This window comes from Mesoplodon mirus, assembly GCF_964341445.2.
Source record: "Mesoplodon mirus genome assembly, chromosome: 4".
Lineage (NCBI taxonomy): Eukaryota > Metazoa > Chordata > Mammalia > Artiodactyla > Ziphiidae > Mesoplodon > Mesoplodon mirus.
This window is the reverse complement of record NC_138979.1, coordinates 187,074,170-187,099,194: the sequence shown is the minus strand read 5'-3', so window position 1 is coordinate 187,099,194 and position 25,025 is coordinate 187,074,170. Positions and strand designations below refer to the sequence as shown.

General features: G+C 39.9%; 1 protein-coding gene across 6 annotated transcripts in view; it reads right to left on the bottom strand.

The window, feature by feature from the left end:
- The window catches only part of MARK3 (microtubule affinity regulating kinase 3), a 107,545-nt gene that overhangs the window by 34,869 nt on the left and 47,651 nt on the right, over positions 1-25,025 (bottom strand). For 5 of the 6 annotated variants that reach the window (XM_082619785.1, XM_082619787.1, XM_082619784.1 and 2 more), the window contains exons 4-5: positions 6,691-6,739; positions 4,683-4,748 (exon numbers count right to left, since the gene is read on the bottom strand). The exons of the other annotated variant lie outside the window; for it this stretch is intronic. In XM_082619785.1, coding sequence (XP_082475911.1) covers positions 4,683-4,748; positions 6,691-6,739 — 115 coding nt within the window. The remainder of the gene's footprint in view (positions 1-4,682; positions 4,749-6,690; positions 6,740-25,025) is intronic. 6 annotated transcript variants of the gene reach the window in all.

The following is a 25,025-nucleotide window of genomic DNA, read 5'->3' as shown; positions in this document are numbered from 1 at the left end:
CCATGTCCCCTGCATCGGCAGGCGGACTCTCAACCACTGCGCCACCAGGGAAGCCCGCTCTAATTTTAATTTTTAAAATATAGGTATGAAGATAAACAGAAATATGTGGAATCTGAACTAACTTAGCCTTAACTATAGGCAAAGTTTATAGATAAAATCTTTTAAGCTAAAGATAAGCCTTAACATTAAATTCTCGTATGTTTAAATTATACACCTTTTATTTTAAAGGTTATGTTTCCAGTATGCTTTAATAAAAACTTGGCAATGAAAAGTGAAAGTTAAAATGGTTAAGTTATTTGTGTTAAAAGAAGATGTCTTCACTACAGGACCATGACAAAAAAGCATTTCCTGAATATACTCATTCATTCAACAAGTAATTATCGAGTGTCTACTAACTGCTGAGAAGCGTTCTAGGCTCTGGGGAAACACAGCAGTGAACAAAGCAAAGTCCTTTTCCTCATGGAGTTTACACTCTAGGAGGGGGTAGACAGATAATAAACAAATGAATATACAGTATATCAGATGATAAAAAGTACTGTGGAGAAAAGTCAGGGGAAAGAAACAGGAAGTGTGTTTGTGTGTGTAAGCATTGCGCTGACTACTGTGAGGGAGTGGACGCTAGTTATCTGGGAGAAAGATTCTAGACAGAGACAAGAGCAAGGAGGCCACGAGGCTGGAGAAGCGTGAACAAGGGAAAAGGGAGGTAGTGAATGAGCACAGAGATGGTAGGAGAAGTGAGATCAAGAAGAGTCCTGTGGAGGCTGTTCTAAGTGAGAGGAGAAGCAGAGGAGAATATGAAGTGACTGGCTTCTTAGAAGGATCACTCTGGCTGCTAGAGGGAGAAGAGGGTTAGGGCTGAGGAAGGGACCGGGAAACCGACTGGGGAGAGCACAGTATTCAGGACAAGAAAGAGGGTGGCTGTGCCGAGAGCGGGAAACGGCCGTGGTGGTGACAAGTGGGGAGATTCAGGACACAGTGCAAAGGAAAAGCCAACAGAACTCACTGGTGGACGTCTAGGTGGTAGTTTACACAGTATTAATTCCTCAGGGAAGAGAAGTGACATTTCAAGGAACCTAACAGTACTGCCAATTGCTTATCAATTTGGAATAAAGAAACGCCTCTGAAATCAACAAAGAGTACTAATTTAGCAAATTGGATATAAAATGTGTTTGGGGAAAAAAAATCACATTTACTTCATACAAATAAAGAATATTTCCATCAGCTTAGTGACAACAGTTAACTAAAATATTTTGATACTTAAAAAGTGCTTAGTTTCAGGACTTAAATATTTTTGAGGAAGAGGTTATTCTGAACTGTACATTAATATCTCTGACTTAAACTTTTAGCCCTAAATTTGAATAAATTTTAAAATATTAAATGGGTATAAATATTTTGAAGTTATCACTGACTACCTAATGATCTTTTTTTTGTTTGTTTGTTTTTGTTTTTGTTTTTTTTGTTTTTTTGCGGTATGCGAGCCTCTCACTGCCGTGGCCTCTCCCGTTGCGGAGCACAGGCTCCAGACGCACAGGCTCTGCAGCCATGGCTTATGGGTGCAGCCGCTCCGCGGCATGTGGGACCCTCCCGGACCGGGGCACAAACCCGCGTCCCCTGCATCGGCAGGCAGACTCTCAACCACTGCGCCACCAGGGAAGCCCCCTAATGATCTTTTAAAAGGAATTACCTATTGTTAATTTACACTACACAATTCATTTAACTATGATGAATTATAAAATTAAATATCAGCTCAGTAAAATGTCAGTATTTTCTATGAGAATGACCTTTCTATTTGCAGAATAATATACTATGTCAAAACAAGTGGTTAAAAAGTGAAAACAAAGATGCGTGCGTAACATATGGAACAGTTTTGACTTTTTAGAAAAACGTAATGGATTAAACCCAGTAGTTGTAGAGTCACACAGATAAAGTCCAAGTCTGTCAATATAATTTTAAAATATTTTAAAATTCAAATGCAATATAAACCTGTTAAGAGATTTTGGAACCATAAACTCACAGTCACTAAGTTATAAACCAGGAATACAACCCAGATCTCTTATTTTTCCCCTTATTAAAAATGCATTAACACTCAGATTAAGCAGCTGAATTGAAAACCTCTAAAGGCTATTATTTATTAGGAGAAAAAATTGCAAACAGTGGCTCTCCCTGCTCAGGTCACGGCCCATGTGGTTGATGAAAGGACACAGGACAGGACAGTTCAGAAGGCCCTTGGTTTTAGTTCAGGTCCTGCCACTATAACCAGTGATGAAACCACTGGCATAGAACAACCATTCAGAGCTTTAGGTTCATCTGTAAAAATCAGGCAATTGCCCTGGATGACTTCTAAGATTCCTTCCAATTCTAAAATTCCATGATTGTACCAAATTGAAAAATACGAGGCGGGGGAGGAGTAGGTAGCCATTTTTAAAATTATTTATTTATTTATTTATTTAGGCTGCGTGGGGTCTTAGTTGCGGCATGCAGGCTTCTTGGTTGTGGCATGCAGACTCTTAGTTACAGCATGCAAACTCTCAGCTGTGGCATGCATGTGGGATTTAGTTCCCCGACCAGGGATGGAACCTGGGCCCCCTGCATTGGGAGCACAGAGTCTTACCCACTGGACCACCAGGGAAGTCCCTAGGTAGCCAATTTAATGAAACGTTTGTTGTTCAAAATGGCAAATGTATCAACAATAAAACAGCTGCCCTGGAGATGGTGCTTTGTTGAGCTGATTAAAACAAATGGCCCAAGCCAATAAACCACCACCACCACCAATCAGTGCTGTTATAATGCTAAGCAATGGCACTGAGCCCTCAAAGGAGGGCTGTGCTCCCATGCCCAGTAAGAAGCTCAGAGACATGTAACTTATGAGGTCACACTGCCAATGAGAGGCACTGGCTGGATTGACTCCATGTCTGTCTTTTCTGGAGTCCATCCTCTTCCTGGATGGACACTTCTCAGATGTTTTTGACTTCTCCTACAAAGAGCAATCTCTAGGACCCTGGTACCTAAAATAGATGGGAACGGAAAGCCGTGACTGACTGACCAATCAGCAGAGGCTATATGGTGTCGGAAGGCTGGGCTCCAGGCCTGGCAACATGACCACAGTGAGATTTCCCAGCCTCCATTTCCTCAAGGGTAAAAGCCCATCGCTCACCGCCTGGCCACATCACCGAGGCATTGTGAAAGTCAAAGGAGACCAGGTAAGAGAAAAAAACACTTGTACACTGCAGTGGCTACACAAATGAAAAGATTATGAACCGTAAGATGAGTAGATAGCATTCGAACTCCGTATAGACTTATGGTTCTACAATTAACCTTCAGCTCTTCCTACTGCTCCTCAACTGCGAAAATCCCAACTAAATTCTCAAACCACACATTTAAAAGATGAAACACACAACTAATAATGAACTAGGAGTATGAAAAAGTGGTGCCAGGGGTGTGCCTGCTCTGCCCACAACAGGTTTACAATCTTTTATTTAATGGTTAACTCACCACAGTGAGGCTGTGATTCAACTTTCTGTCTCCAGGTTCTGCATCCTGGATCAAAGTGCTAACAAAACAAAACTCTACTATAATCAAAACAATTTAATCTATACTGTAGAGTTAAATAGAGTATGTCTCCAGTAGTTTATAATTTAATTAATTCAGTTCAATTCTTATTTGCTGAGTATCTGCTACGTGCCAGGCACTATGCTAGAGACAGGGAACACACAAACAAGAAAGCTTCTGCCTTTCACAAATAATGAAAACTCACACACAGTCCAAAAACTACAAGCATAGCCCAACCATAACCCTAAAATAAGAATCTTTGTAAAAGATAACAGCGATATACATTCATTTCATAAAAATGTCTACATGTATACAACCTTATAGGCAAATAATTACCAGTCCTTAATCTTTATTTTAGGGAAGTCTAACCATAAACACGGTGACCACCATTTCTGGCCTTGGGAAATGATGGACACCAATGACATAAAAATCTGATAAAGACGTCCATCTAACATGCAATACACATTTATTTCAAATAGGCTAATGCACTGATATTTTTGAAAATTCAAGTACTGGAACAAACAAAATGTGCTATATATACACAATGGAATATTATTCAGCCTTGATAAGGAAAGAAATTCTGACACAGGCTACTAAATGGATGAACCTTAAGGACATTACGCTAAGTGAAACAGGAAGTCACAAAAGGACAAATATTGTATGATCCCACTCATATGAGGTCCCTAGAGTAGTCAAATTCATACAGAAAGAAAGCAGAATGGTGGTTGCCAGGGGCTGGGTGGAGGGAGGATGGGGAGTTACTGTTTAATGGAGACAGAGTTTCATTTTGGGAAAATGAAAAAGTTCTGAAGATGGATGATGATAATGGTTAACAATGTGAATGTACTTAATGCCACAGAACTATATACTTGAAATGGTTAAAACAGTAAATTTTATGTTATATCATAATAAAAAAATCCAAGTATTTGCATATTATCAATTAATGATGTGAATAATGAAACACTTAATAGCAACCCACAGAACTGCTAGGAATAAGCCTTCCTGATTCTCATCCTAGTGTATTATGACTCTGAATGTTAAATGAAACTTTAACAATTATCCGTGTGGGCTGTGTGGTTGTGTATTCTTCTAAAAGGGAAGAAAGAAAGAAAAACAATTTATAAATTTCTTACCTCCACTGGCATACTCCATGATTAGGTAGAGTGTTTTGTCAGTTTCAATGACTTCGAATAACTTCACTAGGGGAGGGGAGAAGATACAGGAGAAAAAGAAACAAATGTCCATATGCACAATACTATGTACATATAAACTATAACTACAAAAAGTAACTTTTTCCTGTTAAAGATTTTAATAGCTGGCCCGCTACAAAATTCTTTTAGGAAAATTTATAATATATTACAACAGCAGAAAAGATTTTATAAAAACATGGAATTCCATAAAAATAAACATAGTTTCTAGGTGCTCAAATGGTGTAACTTCAGGATGCACTCAGCAGTCTAGTGAAGTGTATCTGCTCTCATTTCATCCTGTATTACGTCTGTATCTGTTCTATTCCTAGAAGTGCAAGTCCATTCACTTGTCATTATGGCTTAGGATACATGTAAGACTTGAGACTTCTGTTGCTTGGGAAACATCACAATTCTCAGAGAACAAGGTCCCTTTGTTTCTTTTCTTTATCTTAAAGATGTATTTTTTTAAATTTTTAATTTATTTTTTGGCTGTGCCATGCAGGATCTTAGTTCCCCGACCAGGGATCCAACCTGAGCCCCTGGCAGTGAGAGTGCGGAGTCCTAACCACTGGACTGCCAGGGAATTCCTAAGGAGGTTCCTTTGTTTCTATTCTAAAGCCAGAGATGGCAAAGTAGAAGGGATTATACTATAAATAATTGAAAAGAACTTTTTAAAAAGAATTATTTTCAATGGGTCAGTGTGACTACTATAGCAGTCTCTTGTTACAGATACAAATAATATTTCTATTACTGCTAATTCATAAAACCATAACAAATCAATCAGAAATATAAAATTTTTAAATGAAACTGAAGTTAATCTCTCAAGCTATCAAATCACTATCTCCTGTATCTACTTTGGTAATACATACTTTACAATTAAATTTAGCAAAAAAGGGAGCAGGGAGGGAGAATGCTAATCTCTTATGTTGTGGGTTATTTTCTGATGCTTTAACACAGAGTATTAGATCAAATAAAGTACCTTACACAGTACTGGATGTGTTTGTCGAACTGGTGAATAAAAGTATCATATCATTTCTAAGATGATATATGTTCAGGCTGTTAAGAAAAATTATTTAAAGAAATTTAAGGCATATATGCTGGTAAACCATCAACATATAAATAACAGCTTTCTAAAATTCCAATGCAAGGGGAATTCCCTGGAAGTCCAGTGGTTAGAACTCCTAGCTTCCACTGCAGGGGGCTGGGGTTCGATCCCTGGTCAGGGAACTAAGATCCTACAAACCACGTGGCCCGGCCAAAAAAAAATAAATAAATAAATAAAATAAAATAAAATAAAATTCCAATGCAAATATTGGCTCTTCTGTGTAAACTATTTTAATCCAATGGGAATTTAAATTTTAGAAATTTATATTTTCCAAGATATGTCATTTAGTAGTAAGTATAGAGAACTCTAATCAGCATACAACATAAGTAATTAAAAAACAAAACAAAAAGGTTTAAGTTAGCTAGTTCTTGGCAGTATTTTTTTGGTGGGAAGTTGGAATTTGAAATCCAGAGTTGGCTAGCTAGTTCCCTATGTCTTTTAAAATATGATTCAATGTACCAGTATTTTCTTGGGAACACAGCTAGAGCAGAAAGTTTTACACCTTTGAAAATCGTAACTCTAACTTACTATAATTCCCTCTTCTCTATCTATAAATTAAGTACAATTATGACATTTTCTAATATATTAAAAATTAGAAAATTATAATCTGATTACATATGTTTCTACTGAATTAAAGCTTTACATTAATCTTTTAACCTATCTTTAGTAATTTCAAAAAGTTAACAAAAATGATCACTATATATATACACATATATATTCTAAAAGTATATCTGGGCTGGGAGAAGGGAAGAAATCTCCTGTCACTCCTGGAATATATGTTTAGCTTTATGACATACTTTCAAGAATGCATTTAGACCCAAAAGTATTTAAGAAAGCAGAAAGTACCTATGTTTGGATGATTTAAAATCTTCATTATTCTTACTTCTCTGAAGAGCTAAAAAACAAACACACACACAATTCCCCCAACACAGGTTATTAAACATTATATATATATTTAATGAAGATATATTTATATTCCATGGTTGCAATATAAATGTAAATTTTCTCTTAGATAACTGATTCACTGATAATGTTTAGTAGTCCACATCTAAGAAATGGAAATCCAGGGTAATTATGAAGTAGTTTTGTTACCTAATACTAAATACTTTAATTTTATCTTATGAAAAAGCAGAGGTCCCAGAAGAGGATGATATTTTGCTATTGTGAATTATACTTTGAATTATATTTTGCTATCCTGAACACAGAAATCAGATTTAAGCAGGAATAGTTTGTGATTAGACTTAGTCTGATTCAATAACTACCTAGGGGTTCTAATTCTGCAAATCAAAACTTGTATAGTCACAATGAATGGCATCATGATAATTCCAAGTAATTCTGTAAGAAGATTTTGAATAAAACCACTTCAAGCTGACTACCCATCACACAGAATAAGGGGAAATAGTAAATTGTAGCACAAACACATGCTGTGAGTTCAGAGGCGGGTCACAGCATTAGGGCCTGGGCTAATATGAGATTTCAGAAAATAACAGAATTTTAGAGGTCATCTTATACAACCCTCCTGCAAACAAATGGAAACCAGAAAAAGAGAGGAAAAGATCTTCCAAGGTCCTACTATCTTTCCATGGGGAATATGGCCAGAACCAGTCTCCCAGCACCCAGTATACTATACAGCCTACAGGAGGCAAGGTTGGAAAGCGGTTTGGGAAACGAGCAGCAGCTGGCTATGGGAAAAGGAAGTTGGGGCTCTCCCTGCGCTTGTCCTCGTCCACCAGGTCTGATCTAGAACTGAATCAGCAGCTAACAGCTGAAAGGCATGGTATGTGACCTACAGACAGCTCAGAGCTTAAAAACATGTAATCAAGATGAAGAGCCTTCCTGTCTAGAATACTGGATCATCCCTAAAGGCAGGAGCACTTTTATCTCCAACATAAATACTTCCTATTGCTGTTGTGGTCATTCCCACATTTTCTGTTCTGAGATGAGAAGATAGCCTCCCTGACAACCATACAGGCTTGAGTTCTTTCTTAATTTCCCTCTGTCAAGCTAACACAGGAATCTCATTTTCCAATCCATCATAGTTGGACTTGTAGCTATAATTTGAACCTCCCAGTTATTTCTACAAATACTAAATTAGAAGAGTGCCAAGTTGGATATCATACTAACACAGCTTAGGACACTGCATTTAGAATGAAACCCTGACCACGGCCATGGCAGCCTCTGCCTACCCTCCAACCTCAGCTCCAGCCACCCTGATTTCTCTCAGATATTAAAACATACTAAGCTCTTTCCTTCCTTAGAGTCTTTTTCCTTTTCATCCTTCAAGACTCAGGCAGATTCTCTAAAAACCTCATCTAAGTAGGTCTCCTTTGTTTTACATCATAGCAATCTGTTTACTTCCTTCCTAGACTGTCTTTCAAGTTTTGATAATGCATTTCTGTTGACCAGTTCACTGCTGTGTCCTCATCCACAGGGAGCACGTCTGTCTCCCTTCACTACTGCATCCTTGAAACCAAACCTGGCCTGCAACAGGAACTCATTTGTTTGACAAATGCCTGCAGGAAAGCACTAACTACCAAGAAGTGTGGTCTGAGCCAGGCTCCTCAGCATTCTAATGACCACACTGCTTTGAAATCCTGAGTAGCAGAATGCCTATCACAGGGTTGTCGTAGTTCTGCTGGCGAGAGAGGTCAAATGAAAGCGACTGTTTTTTAAATCCCACTAGCAGTGCGGCACTAAAACATCAGAACCGAAGTGATTAGAACCAAAGAGCAGGGGAACAAAATGTAACACTGCAGGGATTCAAGGGAGGGAGAGCTCACTTATGTCTGGGGTAGTGGGCACCATGGAGGTAACTGGATTTATGTAGTTGAAAATGGACTGGCTATGTGTGCTCCATGTATGTGAGCAAAGACAGGGAGGTGCAACCAATTAAGCCTATTTAAAGAAGACCAAGTGATCCATCTGGCAGAGCAGTGGGTTTCCAAGTGTGGGCTTCAGGCCACCAGCATCAGAATCATTAGGGTGTTTGTGCAAACTGTAGGTTCCTGGGCTCTACCCATCACTAGATCTGAAATGGGCCTTGAGAATCTCACATTTCAACCACCACCCCAGGTGCGGTGGTTTTCAAACAGGTCCACAAATCCTTTGACAATCCTCCCCTCAAAAGGCAGAACTTAATACCCCTCCCTTTGCGTGGGGGCTGCACTGAGTGACTTGCTTCTAATGAACAGAGTAAGGCAGAGGCGATGGTGAGGGGACTTCAGAGACCGACTAGGTCGTAAAAGGAGCGGGGACTCCCTCCTTGCTCTCACAGATCACTTCCTTGCATGTTGTGAGCACACTGAGCACCTCAATGGACAGGCCCAGATGGCAAGGAAATGAGGACTCATACCCACAGCTGGTGAGGAACTGCAGGCCCTGCACGAGAGCCAGGTGAGAGGGCCTTTTGGAAGCAGATACACCAGCCCCAATCAAATCTTTGGATGCTGCATCTGTGGCTCTCACTCCAAATGTCTTGAGAGCACCTGAGCCAGAACCATCCAACTAAGTCACTCCCAAACACATGACTCACAAAAACTGTGAGATGACACATGGTTCTAAGTTGCTAAGTTTTGGAGTAATTTTTAGAGAGTAGTAGTATACTACCGGTAACACACTGAAGTTTGAAACTCCCTGAGTTACATACAGCAGAGGTGACACCAAGGGCTGCGTTGTGAAAACAGAGGAAAGGTGAGTGGCACCAGACAGAAGGATGAGTAGTACGAGCTTACGCTGTAGAAAGAAGAGCCAAAGGCTCCCCAGCAGGACGGTGTCAGGGTATTGCCAAAGTCACTTTACATACCCGCCTCTATCAGAATTATACGTCAGGTAGAAATGAGGTCATAAACTCTATACCAAGTTAATCAAAGGGGGTGGGGAGAGGAAGCAAAAAGCTAATAGTGATCAAGTGTCACCTCTGTCTGAAGCTCAGCACTAGATGCTTCAAGTCTATGATCCTCTAACTTAATTTTCCCAACTCTGTCAGGTGACTACGATCATCTCCAATGTACAGGAGAGGAGGACTAAGAAAGTTAAGAAACTCGATCAAGTTCTCTCAGCTAACACGTGCCGGAGCCCAGAGTCTGAGGTGTCTGACTCCAGAGTCCACACTCATCTCATGAGTCCAAGCAGCCACCTTTGAAATGTACAAGTAAAACAACCGACAGATTACAAGCTGGCAATACAGAAAAAATCCAGAGCAACAGGTGGGTACTGGCACAGAATTTTTTTAAAAGTTGACAATTTGCATATATGGTTAAAATGCCAGAGATTTCATTTATTTGTATCAACTGTGAACCTGATGGCTGAAGATAAATTTGGATATAAATAATTTATTGAAAAGAAAACATGAACTTTAAGCAAAGTCCCTACTAGGATTGTACAACATATTTTTTAAAGTTTTGCTACTATAAAAGGACATTTAAATAAGATGTTCACCTATTTCTACTATCTTATTTCTCTACATTCCCTTTCAACCTTATGCAGATGCTAGTTGTAAAAAATAAAATGAAATAACACAGAAATGTGTAAAGTGAAAGAGTTCTCTCCTCATCAACTAATCTCCACCCTCTACACATCTTCCCATTTTTATGTCCTTTAGGAACTGGTAGATAGGAGAACAAACATCTCTAAAGGCAAAGACACGGACCCTGGTGACGAGAACACTAAACACACTAAGCCTACAGTACTACAGAGTAAAGAAATGTCCCCAAAGCCTGTACTGAGCATGTACAGGAATTATCCTTGGGAAAAAACAATTTTACCAACTGATATAAAAATAAAATGAGCATATAAGAGACAGCAGAGGGTGGGGTGAGATGTTACCATAGTCATTAAACTGTGATCTAAATCATCATGACCAAAGTGTTCAGACTTGCTTCTCCAGATATACAGGTATGAGACAGAATGACCAGGCCAAAGGTTGAGAGCCTGTGCTTTTCATGGCAGCTGAGTGACACGCTGGATGACAACTCATGTGTTAGAAAGAATGGACAGGAATATAATCGCCAACCTTTTCTTTACTAGGAAAGAGGTGAACTATAAATCAAGATTGTGAGTAATTATTAGCTGCCTTGGATGAAGAGAAGGAGATACAGGTAAGAAGCATTCAGGGGGTAAGGGAGAGGGAGGCAGAGTTGAAGCTGACACCCAAGTTTGTGAATCTGGGTGCCACTCTGAGACAGAGAAGACTCAAGCTGCAGCGAGGAAGGTGAGTCTGGCTTTGGACATGCCATGTGAGGGGCAGTTAAGTGAGGATACTGAAAGCATAGCATGGTACTTAGTATTTGGGTCTGAAGCTCAGGAAAGAAGTCTGGGCTAGAGATAAATTTTGTAGAATTATTAGCATAGGGATAGTATCCTTGGAAGGAAATGACACCACCTAACTGGAAAATGAAAAAACAAAATCATCAACGAACAAGCATTTCAGAGAGAAGAGAGCTGAGGCCCACAGTGAAGACTCAGAAAAGGCAGCCAGAGTGACAGAATGAAATCCAGACACTGGAATCTAATGCCTACCACAGACCTCAAGTGGGGTCACAAACCTCTGTTTGTAACCAGCTTCCCAGACCCTGGAACATCTCTGGGGTACTTCATGAAGGAAAGAGAGAAGGATGATGTACCTTCTTTTTTCCTCATTATGTCCCTTTGTTTCACTTACCACACTGATCACAGCACCTCTGCTGAACAAAAGAACAAATCAAAGACCCTCTCAGACAAAACTGAGGGAGAGAGCCTAGCAAAAGCCCAAAGAGTTTGTGGAGAAGGAACTGTCAAAATGCTCTGATGTGAAAAGGAAAAAAAAAGTCTTTGCTTTTCTATAAACAGAATACCTCTAGAAGAACAAATAGAAACTGATGCCACTGGTGGCCCCAGGGCAGGGACCTGGATGGATGGAAGTCAAGGGGTAGATGAAGACTTTGCCTTCTATACTTTTATCTGTCCTTTGAACTCTGAATCACAACTGTAGTATCTATCTCCTCTCCTCCAATTAATTTGACTTTTAAGAAAAAGGTGGAGAATGAACAAAGAAAAGTGTTTTTTGACAAAAGGGGAATTACTGAAAAAGAAAACTGCTGTATTCTGAGGACTGTTAACAAGAAGAGAGTTTACTATTCCTTTTCATAGTGTGGGCCAAGGCTGCTGATGGGTGAAAGGCAGGCAAGTCTTCCAGGGAATATCTTTAAAGTCCAGCAAATATGACAGCCAGCACAGTAAGGCAAAACTTAAGGAGCTTAAAGAGAGTTTAGTTACTCTCAGAACCACCCTAACATTAAAATAAACAACAGAATAGGAAAGTTAACAAATAACAGAGAAGATACGAGCACTATTAAAGACCATTTGTTTAACACTAGGGAAAGGCAGTGACCTATCTCCTACCCAGGAAGAGCTGTCTATAGATGGGGGGAGATATATGTGTGGGTGTACTACAGTGTAATTAACCAGAATTGTACTGATATCATGTAGGTTATCCCTAACTTTTTGCTGTTGTAACATTACAATGAGCAAGCATCCTTGTATATATACATCCTCATACACTTAAGCAAATATATTGGCAGAGTAGATTGGGGGGCCAAAGAGCATACATGCTTTTAAAATTTTGTTAGTGCTATATTACTCTCTAAATATATATTAATTTAAACTATGTCAGCAATAACAGAGTTCCTCATTCTCTACACTCTTGCCAATAATATGTATTATCAGTTTTTTGCAAATCTGGTGAAAAAACGTTATCTTTTCAGATATTAAACATTTTTTATTTGAATATTGACCATCTGTCCTACTAATTGCCTGAGTGTATCTTTTGACTATTTTCTATTAGGTTATATACTCCTGTTTCTCCTCGATTTGCAAGACCTTTTATATAGTATGGAAATAAGACCTTTGTCTGCCATAGCAGAAAATGTTGGGTCCTTACTCAAATTCACCCTCTTTCCTTTGCTGACTTTCATGAGCAATCCTTTCAACTTTTTTAGCTATTTCATCTATTGTTTACTGCATATTTCTAAAATGCCAGATTATATTGCTTCCTTGATTTTCCATTTTAGACACTGTCTTGTGACTCCAACTTTGGATTTAGCTTTCCTAAACCCTTCCAAACACAGACTTATGCTTCCCCTCTCCATCCTCTTCATGAGGTTCTATTACAGTGTTGGCTAAATAAATATTATGTTTAATTTTTATTGCTAAAAGCAGTACATATAGTTTTAAAAGTCGAACTGTGTAATGTAATATATCTCTCCACCCTCAACCCTTGTTCATAATGTCAAGCACTTTCAACTCAGGTATTTGCTGCCCTACTTCTTTTTTTTTTTTAAGATTTTTTTTGGGGGGGCTTCCCTGGTGGCGCAGTGGTTGAGAGTCCACCTACCAATGCAGGGGACACAGGTTCGTGCCCTGGTCCGGGAAGATCCCACATGCCGCGGAGCGGCTGGGCCCATGAGCCATGGCCGCTGAGCCTGCGCGTCCGGAGCCTGTGCTCCACGGCGGGAGAGGCCACAACAGTGAGAGGCCCGCGTACCGCAAAAAAAAAAAAAAAAAAAAAAAAGATTTTTTTTTTTGACATGGACCATTTTAAAGTCTTTATTGAATTTGTTACAATATTGCTTCTGTTTCACGTTTTGCTTTTTTGGCCACAAGGCATGTGGGATCTTAGCTCCCCAACCAGGGATCGAACACACACCCCCTGCATTGCAAGGCGAAGTCTTAACCACTGGACCGCCAGGGAAGTCCCTGCTACCTTACTTCTGAATAGCATGCTTGTGCTGTTATTCTATGATTTCTTAGCCCCTCCCCGATATTAGCTATTTTCTTAGTACTGGCAGTGAAGATTTAGCTCTCTTACATCCTGTCCCCCACCCCACATCCCTTCCCACCTTCCTCCTGATCAGTTACCATAATATTTGGCTAAAGTATTCAGTTTACATTATACAAATATTCTTTATAGCCACACTAGGAATGCATTTCCATTCTTTTTATTTATCAAAAATGTTTCTGATTTCCTCTGAGCTAATGACTGTCTCGGTTATTTTGTTCACTTAGGTTTTCTATGTATCTCCCACTTTACTAATTCATCCTTAAGCTTTGTAACAGAAGTGTATATCTCCTCTCAAATACTTTCAAATAGTCACGTATTCTTTCTTTTCGCGCCCTGGAAATATGCATATTCTGGAGGCCTCTGTCCTGCTCTCAAGGCCTGCTGTGTTGGATTTCCTGTTCTAGGCCCTATGCTCTTCTGTTTTTTAGTATTGTCCCCCCTTGTGGTGAAATATCCCACCAATAGCTCCTGAGGAAGGATAAGTGTATGATTAAAATCTTGCAAGAATGTTCTGATTCTATCTTCACATTTGATTAACATTTTGGCTGGGTAAAGAATTCTAGGTCAGGACTTCCCTGGTGGCACAGTGGTTAAGAATCCGCCTGCCAACGCAGGGGACATGGGTTCGAGCCCTGGTCCGGGAAGATCCCACATGCCACGGAGCAACCAAGCCCATGCGCCACAACTACTGAGCCTTTACTCTAGAGTTTGTGAGCCACAACTACTGAGTCCACGTGCCACAACTACTGAAGCCCATGCGCCCAGAGCCTGTGCTCTGCAACAAGAGAAACCACCGCAATGAGAAGCCCGCGCACCGCAACAAAGAGTAGCCCCCGCTCACCACAAGCAGAGAAAGCCTGCGCACAGCAACGAAGACCCAAAAGCAGCCAAAAATAAACAATTAAAAAAAAAAAAGAATTCTAGGTCATAATTGTTTTCTCTCAGAAATGTCCCCCCCCATTTTAATGAGATATAACTGACATAGAATACTGTGTAGGTCTAAGGTTGTACAATGTGATGATTTGATACACATATATATTGTGAAATCTTCATCACAGTAAAGTTAGCTAACACATCCCTCACCTCACGTAATTACCATTTTGTTGTTTTCGTTGTGGTGAGAACATTTAAGGTCCACTCTCACAGCAACTTTCAAGTACACAGTACTTGTTAACTATAGTCACCATGCTGTACATTAGATCCCCGGAACTTTCCCTCTTGTAACTGGAAGTTTGTACCCTTTGACCAACAGCTCCCCATTTCCCTCAACATCCCCACCCCCTGGCAACCACCATCTACTCTCTGTTTTTATAAGTTCAATTTTTTTTAAAGATTCCACATATCACTGATATCACAGAGTATTTGTCTGATTTAACTTAGCATAATGCCCTCAAGGTCCATCCATGTTGTCACAAAGAGCAGGATTTCCATTTTTACAGCTGAATAATATTCCTATTATTATAGGTTAGAATATATAATAATAATACTCCTCCTCACACTTTCTTTATCCATTCATCTGTCAATGAACGCTTAGGTTTTTTCCCTAGCTTGGCTATTGAGTATACGATGCAACGAACATGGGAGCTCAGATATCTCTCTGAGATAGTAACTGCATGTCCTGTGGATATACACCCAGAAGTGAAACTGCTGAATCATATGGTAGCTCTAATTTTAATTTTTTGAGAAACTTCCATACTGTTTTCCAAAGTACTTGTACCAATCTACATTCCTACCAACAGTTCACAGGGTTTCCCATTTCTCTACACCTCTGTCAGCATTTATCTCGTCTGTTTGATAACCACCATTCTAACAGGCTGAGGTGATATCTCACTGCAGTTTCGATTTGCATTCCCTTGATGGTTAGTGATGTTGAACACCTTTTCATGCACTTGTCGGCTATTTGAATGTCTTCTTGGAAAAATGTCTATTCAGATCCTTTGCTGCTTTTTAAATTGGATTATTTGGGGTTTTATTTGCTACTGGTTGTAGGGGTTCCTTTTCTCCCATTTTGTAGGCTGCCTTTTCATTTTTTTTTTTTTTTTTTTTTTTTTGCTGTGAAGTTTTTTGTAGTCCCATTTTTTTGGCTTGTGATTTTGGTGTCATATTAAAAAAAAAAGTCATTGTGAAGAACAATGTCGAGGGCTTCCCTGGTGGCGCAGTGGTTGAGAGTCTGCCTGCCGATGCAGGGGACACAGGTTCATGCCCTGGTCTGGGAGGATCCCACGTGCCACGGAGCGGCTGGGCCCGTGCGCCATGGCCGCTGAGCCTGCGCTCCGCAACGGGAGAGGCCACAACAGTAAGAGGCCCGCGTACCGCAAAAGAAAAAAGAAAAAAAAAAAAAAAAAAAAGAACAATGTCGAGGAGCTTTTTCCCACTGTTTTCTTCCACGAGCTTTATGGTTTCATATCTTCTGTTTAAATCCTTAATCCATGAGTTAATTTTTGTGCATGGTATAAGACGGGGTCCAGTTTCATTCTTTTACACATGAATATCCAGTTCTCTCAGAATTTTAAAGGCCTCGATACATTTCCTTCCAGCTTACAGTGGTGTGGAATGGTAATGATGACATTCTGTTACAATTCTTTGTGACCTATTTTTTCCTCTTCCTTCTCTTTAATTTTGATGTATTTAAATTTTAATATACCACAGATTCAATCTCTGTGGTACATTAGCATTCAGTCCAGATATATTGTAGGTCTTTTGTCATTTACTGCATTGGGCACTGAGCCTTTCAATCTGGAAATTCAGGTCCTACAGTTCTGGGAAATCACCTTCTGTTAGTCTTTGATAATCTCCCCTCCTATCCCCAGTTCTTTTTACAACACCTCTTTACCAGAAACTAGACTTCCTAGATAGGTACCTCAATTTCACATGGTATCTTTCTTAATTTTCATCTCTATGAACTTCTGTAATACTTTCTGAGAGATTTCCTTGACTTTATTTTCCAACCCCTTTATTGAATTTCTTTCCAATACCATAAATTACCCTCTCCCCAACAGTCCTTTCTCAATGCACCATGTTCTTCTTTCATGAATATAATGGTTGTTATTGCATTCTGTCTCCCTCTTTTTAAAATCTTTGAAAACATAATTATAGTTTTTTTTTTTTTATTTCTTGCGGTATGCGGGCCTCTCACTGTTGTGGCCTCTCCCATTGCGGAGCACAGGCTCCGGACGTGCGGGCTCAGCGGCCATGGCTCACGGGCCCAGCCGCTCCGCGGCATGTGGGATCCTCCCAGACCGGGGCATGAACCCATGTCCCCTGCATCAGCAGGTGGACTCTCAACCACTGTGCCACCAGGGAAGCCCGTGTTGTTGTTTTTTAAAGTAGCTGAGTTTCCTCTTCCCGTGTTCCTTTCTCTTTCTTATTCCTGTTTGTTTTAGTTTCAGGTTATCCTCAAATATCTGGAGATTCTTGGCTATCCTCCCATATTTAAGAGAGGCACCAAAATGCTGGACTAAAAGTTATATATATAAAAGCTGGACCATAGGATGACCGGTCAAAGATTAAGTAGATTCACTGAAAGACAATAAATGTCTCTATCTATATTTTCATTTAACTCAATTTTCCTGGAGAAGAATCCTCCAATCTCCTTTTCAGGCAACACATGAAGGGCTAAGGAGTTCTGGGAGGGGGCTTCCCTGGTGGCGCAGTGGTTGAGAGTCCGCCTGCCGATGCAGGGGACACGGGTTCGTGCCCCAGTCCGGGAGGATCCCACATGCCACGGAGCGGCTGGGCCCGTGACCCATGGCCGCTGAGCCTGCATGTCCGGAGCCTGTGCTCCGCAACGGAAGAGGCCACAACAGAGAGAGGCCCGCGTACTGAAAAAAAAAAAAAAAAAAAAAAAGAGTTCTGGGAGGCAAGCAAGGAGAGGGAAGACAGAAAGAGTGTCTCACCACTCAGTGGGCCCCTGTTTTTAGTATGGGGTCTCCAAGTCTAGATGCTCTTCAGTTCTGCCTCTTCAGAAAATAAACTGCCCAATTTCTACTGGGGCAGAGAAGGGCGGGCTGCCTGAAGGTGGTATGAGGCCCAGTTACACATTTTAAGCCAATCCTGTTTCCAGTTCTACGTGTACCTCCACCCACAAAAGAAGCTAACAGAACTAATCCTTAAACTTTCTGAATTCTGTGGCATGACTCAGCATGATTTTTGCTGGCACCAGCCTACCTATTCCCACCCCTAAGTGCTCCCCTTAGGGATTGGTTTCAGTTCACTATGAGTTGCTAAGTCTATTACATGAAAAATATATATATAATAGTGTACACACACATACACACACACACACACACACACACAACTATTCATCCATCTGCTTTCCATCTGGCAAACTAGGTTTAATTCTTTGTCTGCCAGTCTTCTCTATTTTTGACACTCCTTTTTAATTCCTTTACTACTCTTTAGTGAGTGGGAGGAAGGAGCAAGGATAAATGTACTAATGTTTAACTGGAAGTCCTATATGCTAATACTTTAATTCCGAATTTTTGAATGGAGGTTATAAGTGAGATTGAACTATAGTTTTCTTCCCTGTTTCTAATACATTTTGATAGCCATGTATGTGAATTCCAGAGAAGAAATTGGAAGCTTCCCTTCGAGATCTATTTACTGAAGGTTTCAAAGAAGCCAATCATGAAATTCTGCATATGGCAATCTGAGGTGGCAGCTGGCCTTTTTACCACTATTCAATTTCTTCTGTAGTTACTGATGCATTTAGATTCTTTTGTAGAGCTAATTTTGATAAGTTACGTTTTCCTAGAAAATTATCCATTTTTTAGGTGTTCTAGTTTATTTGCACAAAAGGTTCTCTCATAATAATTTGATTATTTTTCCAATTCACTAATTTCTGCCCTTTATAAGTTCCTTACATTATTCTTTGTTCCTGAGATTTATTTTGTTCCCTTCTCTAACTTATTAGTTGAATATTTAATGTATTGTCATTTTTTGTTTAATAATGTGTTTAAGGTTTCAAATTTTCTTGAACACCAAAAGCAGTATTTTATAGGTTCGGATACACAGTGTTACTTTCTAGATACACTGCAATTTTGGTTTGCATTTTCTCTTTGACCCCATGAATTCAAAGAGTGTTTTCGAGTTCCACATACTTGTACTTTTTGTTTGTTTCTATTTTTATTGGTTTCTATTTTTATTGCTTGTTCAGAAAATGTAGCCTGGAAAGATCTCTTAGGCAGGCTTATTAATCATATTAACGGTTTATAGCTGCACAAGTTATGCATTGCCCAACAGTGAGGAAATCATTTACGTTGCAGTCATCATAGATCTGAATAGTTATCACAATAATTTCCTGGCACAGGACTGTAATGTATCCTAAGAAAGGGATGCTTTAAAAAAAAAATGCACAAATGTGTGGGACTTCCCTGGCAATCCAGTGGTTAAGACTCCGCACTTCCACTGCAGGGGGCACGGGTTTGGTCCCTGGTCAGGGAACTAAGATCCAGCATGCCACATGGTGTGGCCAAAAATAAAAAATAAAATAAAAAAATAAATTAAAAATAAATTAATTAAATTAAAAATGCGCAATTTGTAATATGGGCTAGTGGAGGGGCTCTATATTAAGATCTGTCTTTTTTTCCTCTACTTAATGTGTCATACATAGCCTGAGAGAGGATAAGTCTCCCTTGTCACTCTTGTGCTTCTATAAATTTAGCTCAGATTTTTCCTGTCACATATTTTGGGGTTCCGTTTATCATTTGCCATTGTACTATTTTTAAAATAAATTTATTTATTTCTGGCTGTGTTGGGTTTTTGTTGCCACGCGCAGGCTTTCTCTAGTTGCGGTGAGCAGGGTCTACTCTTCATTGCAGTGCGCAGGTTTTTCATTGTGGTAGCTTCGCCTGTTGCGGAGCACAGGCTCTAGGCGCAAAGGCTTCAGCAGTTGTGGCTCGTGCGCTCTAGAGTGCAGGTTCAGTAGTTGTGGCTCACAGGCTTAGTTGCTCCGCGGCATGTGGGATCTTCCCGGACCAGGGCTCGAACTGGTGTTCCCTGTGTTGGCAGGCAGATTCTTAACCAATGCGCCACAAGGGAAGCCCTGCCATTCTACTACTGAAAAAAAAATTTTAATATGAAAATAAATGTAAAAAAACTGCCTTTAAAATAGCAATTGTGAAGTGAACCAGAATAACCACTTTGGAAGAACACAGCATGCGTGTGTAGAGGTAGGTACAGAAACTCTGTATTGCAGAAGAGTGGGAAAAGGAGAAACAAGGCAATAAGTTGTAACACGTATGAAAAAACATAATTGGATTGCTACTTCACAATATGCACAACTTCAAGGTGGATTAAAGATTATAAACCTTTGAGACGACAGAGAAAAATATCTTTATGGCCCCAGGCAGGGAAGAATTTCTTAAAGAACACAGAAAAGGTACAAACCATATAAGAAAAGACTGACAATTCAGGTGTGTTAAAATTAAGAAATTCTGCTATTCATCAAAAGACAACATCCAGAGAATGAAAACATATACCATCAAACAGAAGAAGATATCTGCCACATGTCAGTATCCAGAATACATAATCTCTAAAATGATTAAGAAAAAATCCACTAGAAACTGAAAAGGCTTGAACAGGCAATTCACAGAAGAAGAAACAAAAGCCAATAAAAATATGAATGATGTAATACTCATCAGCAATCATGGGAATACAAATGAAAACCACAATGACATAGTTTTATATCCATCAGATAGGCAAGAATTGAAAAATCAGACAAAATCAAATTTTGACGAGGATGTGACATTACTTGAGTTGTCTTATATGCTACTGGTGGGAATATAAACTAACACAACTGCTTTGGATGAATGAGAATGTACATATCCTGTGAACCAATAATTCTACTACTGGACACGTATCCTTAAGAAACATAAACAACTTCACCAGGACACATACGGGACAATCCATAGCAGTGTCTGTGATACAAATAGCTATAAGCAATCCAAATGTCTCTGAATCAGACAGAAAATGGATACATAAATCATGAAATATTCATATAATAGGATATTATATAACCATGAAAATGAGCATAGCAGTGAAAGTAAATTACATCTAAATACATCAACATGGAACACAATTTGGGCAAAATAAAACAAATAGGAGAAGGACACAAGTAACATGATTCCATTTATATAATATTTAAAATCTTCACACTATATTGATGAGGGACCCTTATGTGGTAAAATTATAAAAACAATCAAGAAAATAGTAACACAGGGACTTCCCTGGTGGCACAGTGGTTAAGAATCTGCCTGCCAATGCAAGGGACATGGGTTTGATTCCTGGTCCAGGAAGATCCCATATGTCGTGGAGCAACTAAGCCCGTGCACCACAACTACTGAGCCTGAACTCTAGAATGTGCGAGCCACAACTACTGAGCCCACGTGCTGCAACTACTGAAGCCCACATGCCTAAAGCCTGTGCTCCGTAGCAAGAGAAGCCACTGCAATGAGAATCCCGTGCACTGCAACGAGAGTAGCCCTCGCTTGCTGCAACCAGAGAAAGCCTGCGTGCAGCAACGAAGACCCAATGCAGCCAAAATAAATTAATTTTAAAAATAAAGAAAATAGTAACACAAAATTTTTGTTAGTGGCTACCTTGTAAAGTGGGAAACAAAGAAGGAGGTCAGGTTGGGGAAGGTTACAATGTGACTGATTTAAAGTATTGCTGCTGATCCATTTCTTTCTTTTCTTTTTTTTTTTTAAGTTAAACTTATTTATTTATTTTTTGGGGCTGCATTGGGTCTTCATTGCTGCACGCGGGCTTTCTCTAGTTGCGGTGAGCGGGGGCTACTCTTCGTTGCAGTGCACAGGCTTCTCATTGTGGTGGCTTCTCTTGTTGTGGAACATGGGCTCTAGGCACACGGGCTTCAGTAGTTGTAGCTCAAGGGCTCAGTGGTTGTGGCTCGCGGGCTTAGTTGCTCCGCGGCATGTGGGATCTTCCCGGACCAGGGCTCGAACCCGTGTCCCCTGCATTGGCAGGTGGATTCTCAACCACTGCACCACCAAGGAAGCCCTGCTGAACCATTTCTTGAATCAAATACCCTAAACATATTTATATGGCAAATATGTAACATTCTTCTGTATGTAAAGCATTTAATTCATTCATTCATTCATTCGTTCATTTTTGGCTGCATTGGGTCTTCACTGCTGAGCGCAGGCTTTCTCTAGTTGCAGTGAGCAGGGCCTACTCTTCGTTGTGGAGTGTGGGCTTCTCATTGCAGTGGCTTCTTTTGTCGTGGAGCACGGGCTCTAGGTGCATGGGCTTCAGTAGTTGTGGCACGTGGGCTCAGTAGTTGTGGCTCATGGGCTCTAGAGCAAGCACAGGCTCAGTAGTTGTGGCGCACGGGCTTAGTTGCTCCATGGCATGTGGGATCTTCCCAGACCAGGGCTTGAACCCATGTCCCCTGCATTGGCAGGTGGATTCTCAACCACTGCGCCACCAGGGAAGCCCAATGTGCATTTTTATGATCAAGTATTTCAAAGACAAAGAAATTTTCCTACCGCCTCAAAACCTAAGGTTCTGGTGGTCAAGCTTCCTGGAATTAGGGCAATATGAGAAAACTATTAATTTAGTATTAAATAAATTTAGTACTTATAAAATAATGAACAGATATTATTGGGTATCTACCAGACGCAAGGTGAAGGAGCTTCAGTAAGCTCCTTTGTATCCTTCCCATATGGAAGGTGCTGGGCCTGATTCCTTCCAAGGGGACATGTTGGGAAAAGGCTATGTGAAGTTAGGGCTTTAAGTTCTAATGTTAGTTCAGTCAGTGTGTCAGTTAGTGCACAGTCACTAAGAATTTGAACTCTGGAGCCCACTATCTGTCCCCACCTGGGGATCTACCACTCACTGACTGAATCTAGGTGGCTTGACCTCTCTGGGCCTCTGGTACCCCCAGGGATAAAGGAACCTGACATGTTGAGATCTTGGAACAGTGCGTGGCACATAATAAGCAACATGCGGCTGTTATTCTGGTTGTTGTTGCTAGGATTCTTTCCCAAAGGTCTAGTTTTTGCCCAACTTTCAATTTTCCACAAATGGGTCCATGCTAGGCTCTAAGTTTAACCCATTTAAAATACCTGGTTCTTGGGACTTCCCTGGTGGTCCAGGGGTTAAGAATCCACCTCCCAATGCAGGGGATGTGGGTTTGGCCCTTGGTTGGGGAACTAAGATTCCACATGCCACGGGACAACTAAGCCCAAGTGCCACAACTACTGAGCTTGTGCGCTCTGGAGCCCGCACACGACAACTAGAGAGAGGCCCATGCACTGCAACAAAGAGCCTGCATGCCGCAACGAAAGATCCTGCATGCCGTGAGGAAGATCTGTGTGCCGCAACTGAGACCCGATACAGCAAAATAAAATAAAATAAAATAAAATAAAATAAAATAGTTGGTTCTTCAGTGGCTTTTCTAAACTAGCACAATGAACAACTGGTACAATTAAAAATAAATTCTAATATTCTCAATTCACAATCTGTACTCTAAATTTGCTGCCTTAGTGAAAATAAGTCTGGCAATAAATTAAAAATTTCCCCATGAAGCAGCAGCAACACTGAAGCTATATTTTCTTACACTCTTATTACCATTTTTGAAATGTAACAATATACATATATTTTTATTCTCAATATTTTAACATGTAAAATGAAGAGGGCTTGACTTAGATTTCATTTACCATATCCTGTTTGTAAAAGTTTACCTAATTCATTACACTGATCTGAATGCAGATGCTGGATTGTAATTAATAGTCAGGACTCTAGGTATTTTTTAATCTCCTCTTTGATTCCTTCAGTGATCCACTGGTCTAGTGATCCATATTGTTTAGCCTCCACGTGTTTGTGTTCTTTGCAGCTTTTTTTCTTGTGGTTGATTTCTAGTCTCACAGTGTTGTAGTCAGAAAAGACACTTGATATGATTTACAGTTTCTTAAGTTTGTCAGTGCTTGTTTTGTGGCCTAGCATGTGATCTATCCTGGAGAATGTTCCATGTATACTTGAAGAAAATGTGTATTCTGCTGCTTTCAGATGGAGTGCTCTAAAGAATCAATATTGTTAAAATGTCCATACTAACCAAGGCAATCTACAGATTCAATGCAATCTCTATTAAAATACCAATGGCATTTTTCACAGAACTAGAACAAATAATTTTTAAATTTGTATGGAAACACAAAAGACCCCAAATAACCAAAACAATCTTGAGAAAGAAGAACAGAGATGGAGGAATCACACTCCCTGACTTCAGACTATACTACAAAGCTACAGTAGTCAACACAGTATGGTACTGGCACAAAAACAGCCACATAGATAAATGGAACAAGATACAGAGCCCAGAAACAAACCCACACACTTATGGTCAATTAATGTATGACAAGGGGGGCAAGAATATACAATGAAGAAAACACAGTCTCTTCAATAAGTGGTGTTGGGAAAATTGGACAGCTACATGTAAAAGAATGAAATTAGAACATTCTCTAACACTATATACAAAAATAAACTCAAAATGGATTAAAGACCTAAATGTAAGACTGGATACTATAAAACTCCTGGAGAAAAATATAGGCAGAACACTCTTGCAGCAATATTTTTTTGGATCCATCTCCTAAAGTAAAGGAAATAAAAGCAAAAATAAACAAATGGGACCTAATTAAACTTAAAAGCTTTTGCACAGCAAAGGCAACCACTGACAAAATGAAAAGGCAACCTACCGAATGGGAGAAAATATTTTCAAATGATATGACTGATAAGGAATTAGTATCCAACATACATGAAAGAAGCAGACGCCCAGATACAGAGAACAAACCAGCGGTTACCAGTGGGGAGGGGCAATATAGGGGTAGGGGAGTAAGAGATACAAACTATTAGATAATAAGCTGCAACGATATACTGTACAACACAGGGAATATAACCAATATTTTATAATAACTATAAATGGAGTATAACCTTTAAAAATTGTGAATCACCACTATATTGTACACCTGTAACTTATATAATATTGTACAACAACTATACTTCAATTTTAAAAAATTTTTAAAAAAGGATTCTAACAACTACTTTTGTTAATGGCCTGAGCTGTTTAGTCTCCTACAAGTCAATATGGAAAGAGGAAGGTATTAAGAAAGGAAAAGATGAACAGCGCTCATCAATGAAAAAGATCCCAACAATTATTTATGCTTCACCAGATGGGCAAGGAGAAGGAAAGAAGTCCAGAACTTGGGTCAGGAAGAGTTCGAGAGAGGGGGGAGAGGTCTGGCAGCTGCAGTGGCAGCAGTCTAGAACCCTGAAAACGCTGGAGGAGGGGTCATCTTCAAACCAGTTGCCTTTAGAAAGAGAAGAGAAATGAAGAATGTTTTTAAACTACACAGAT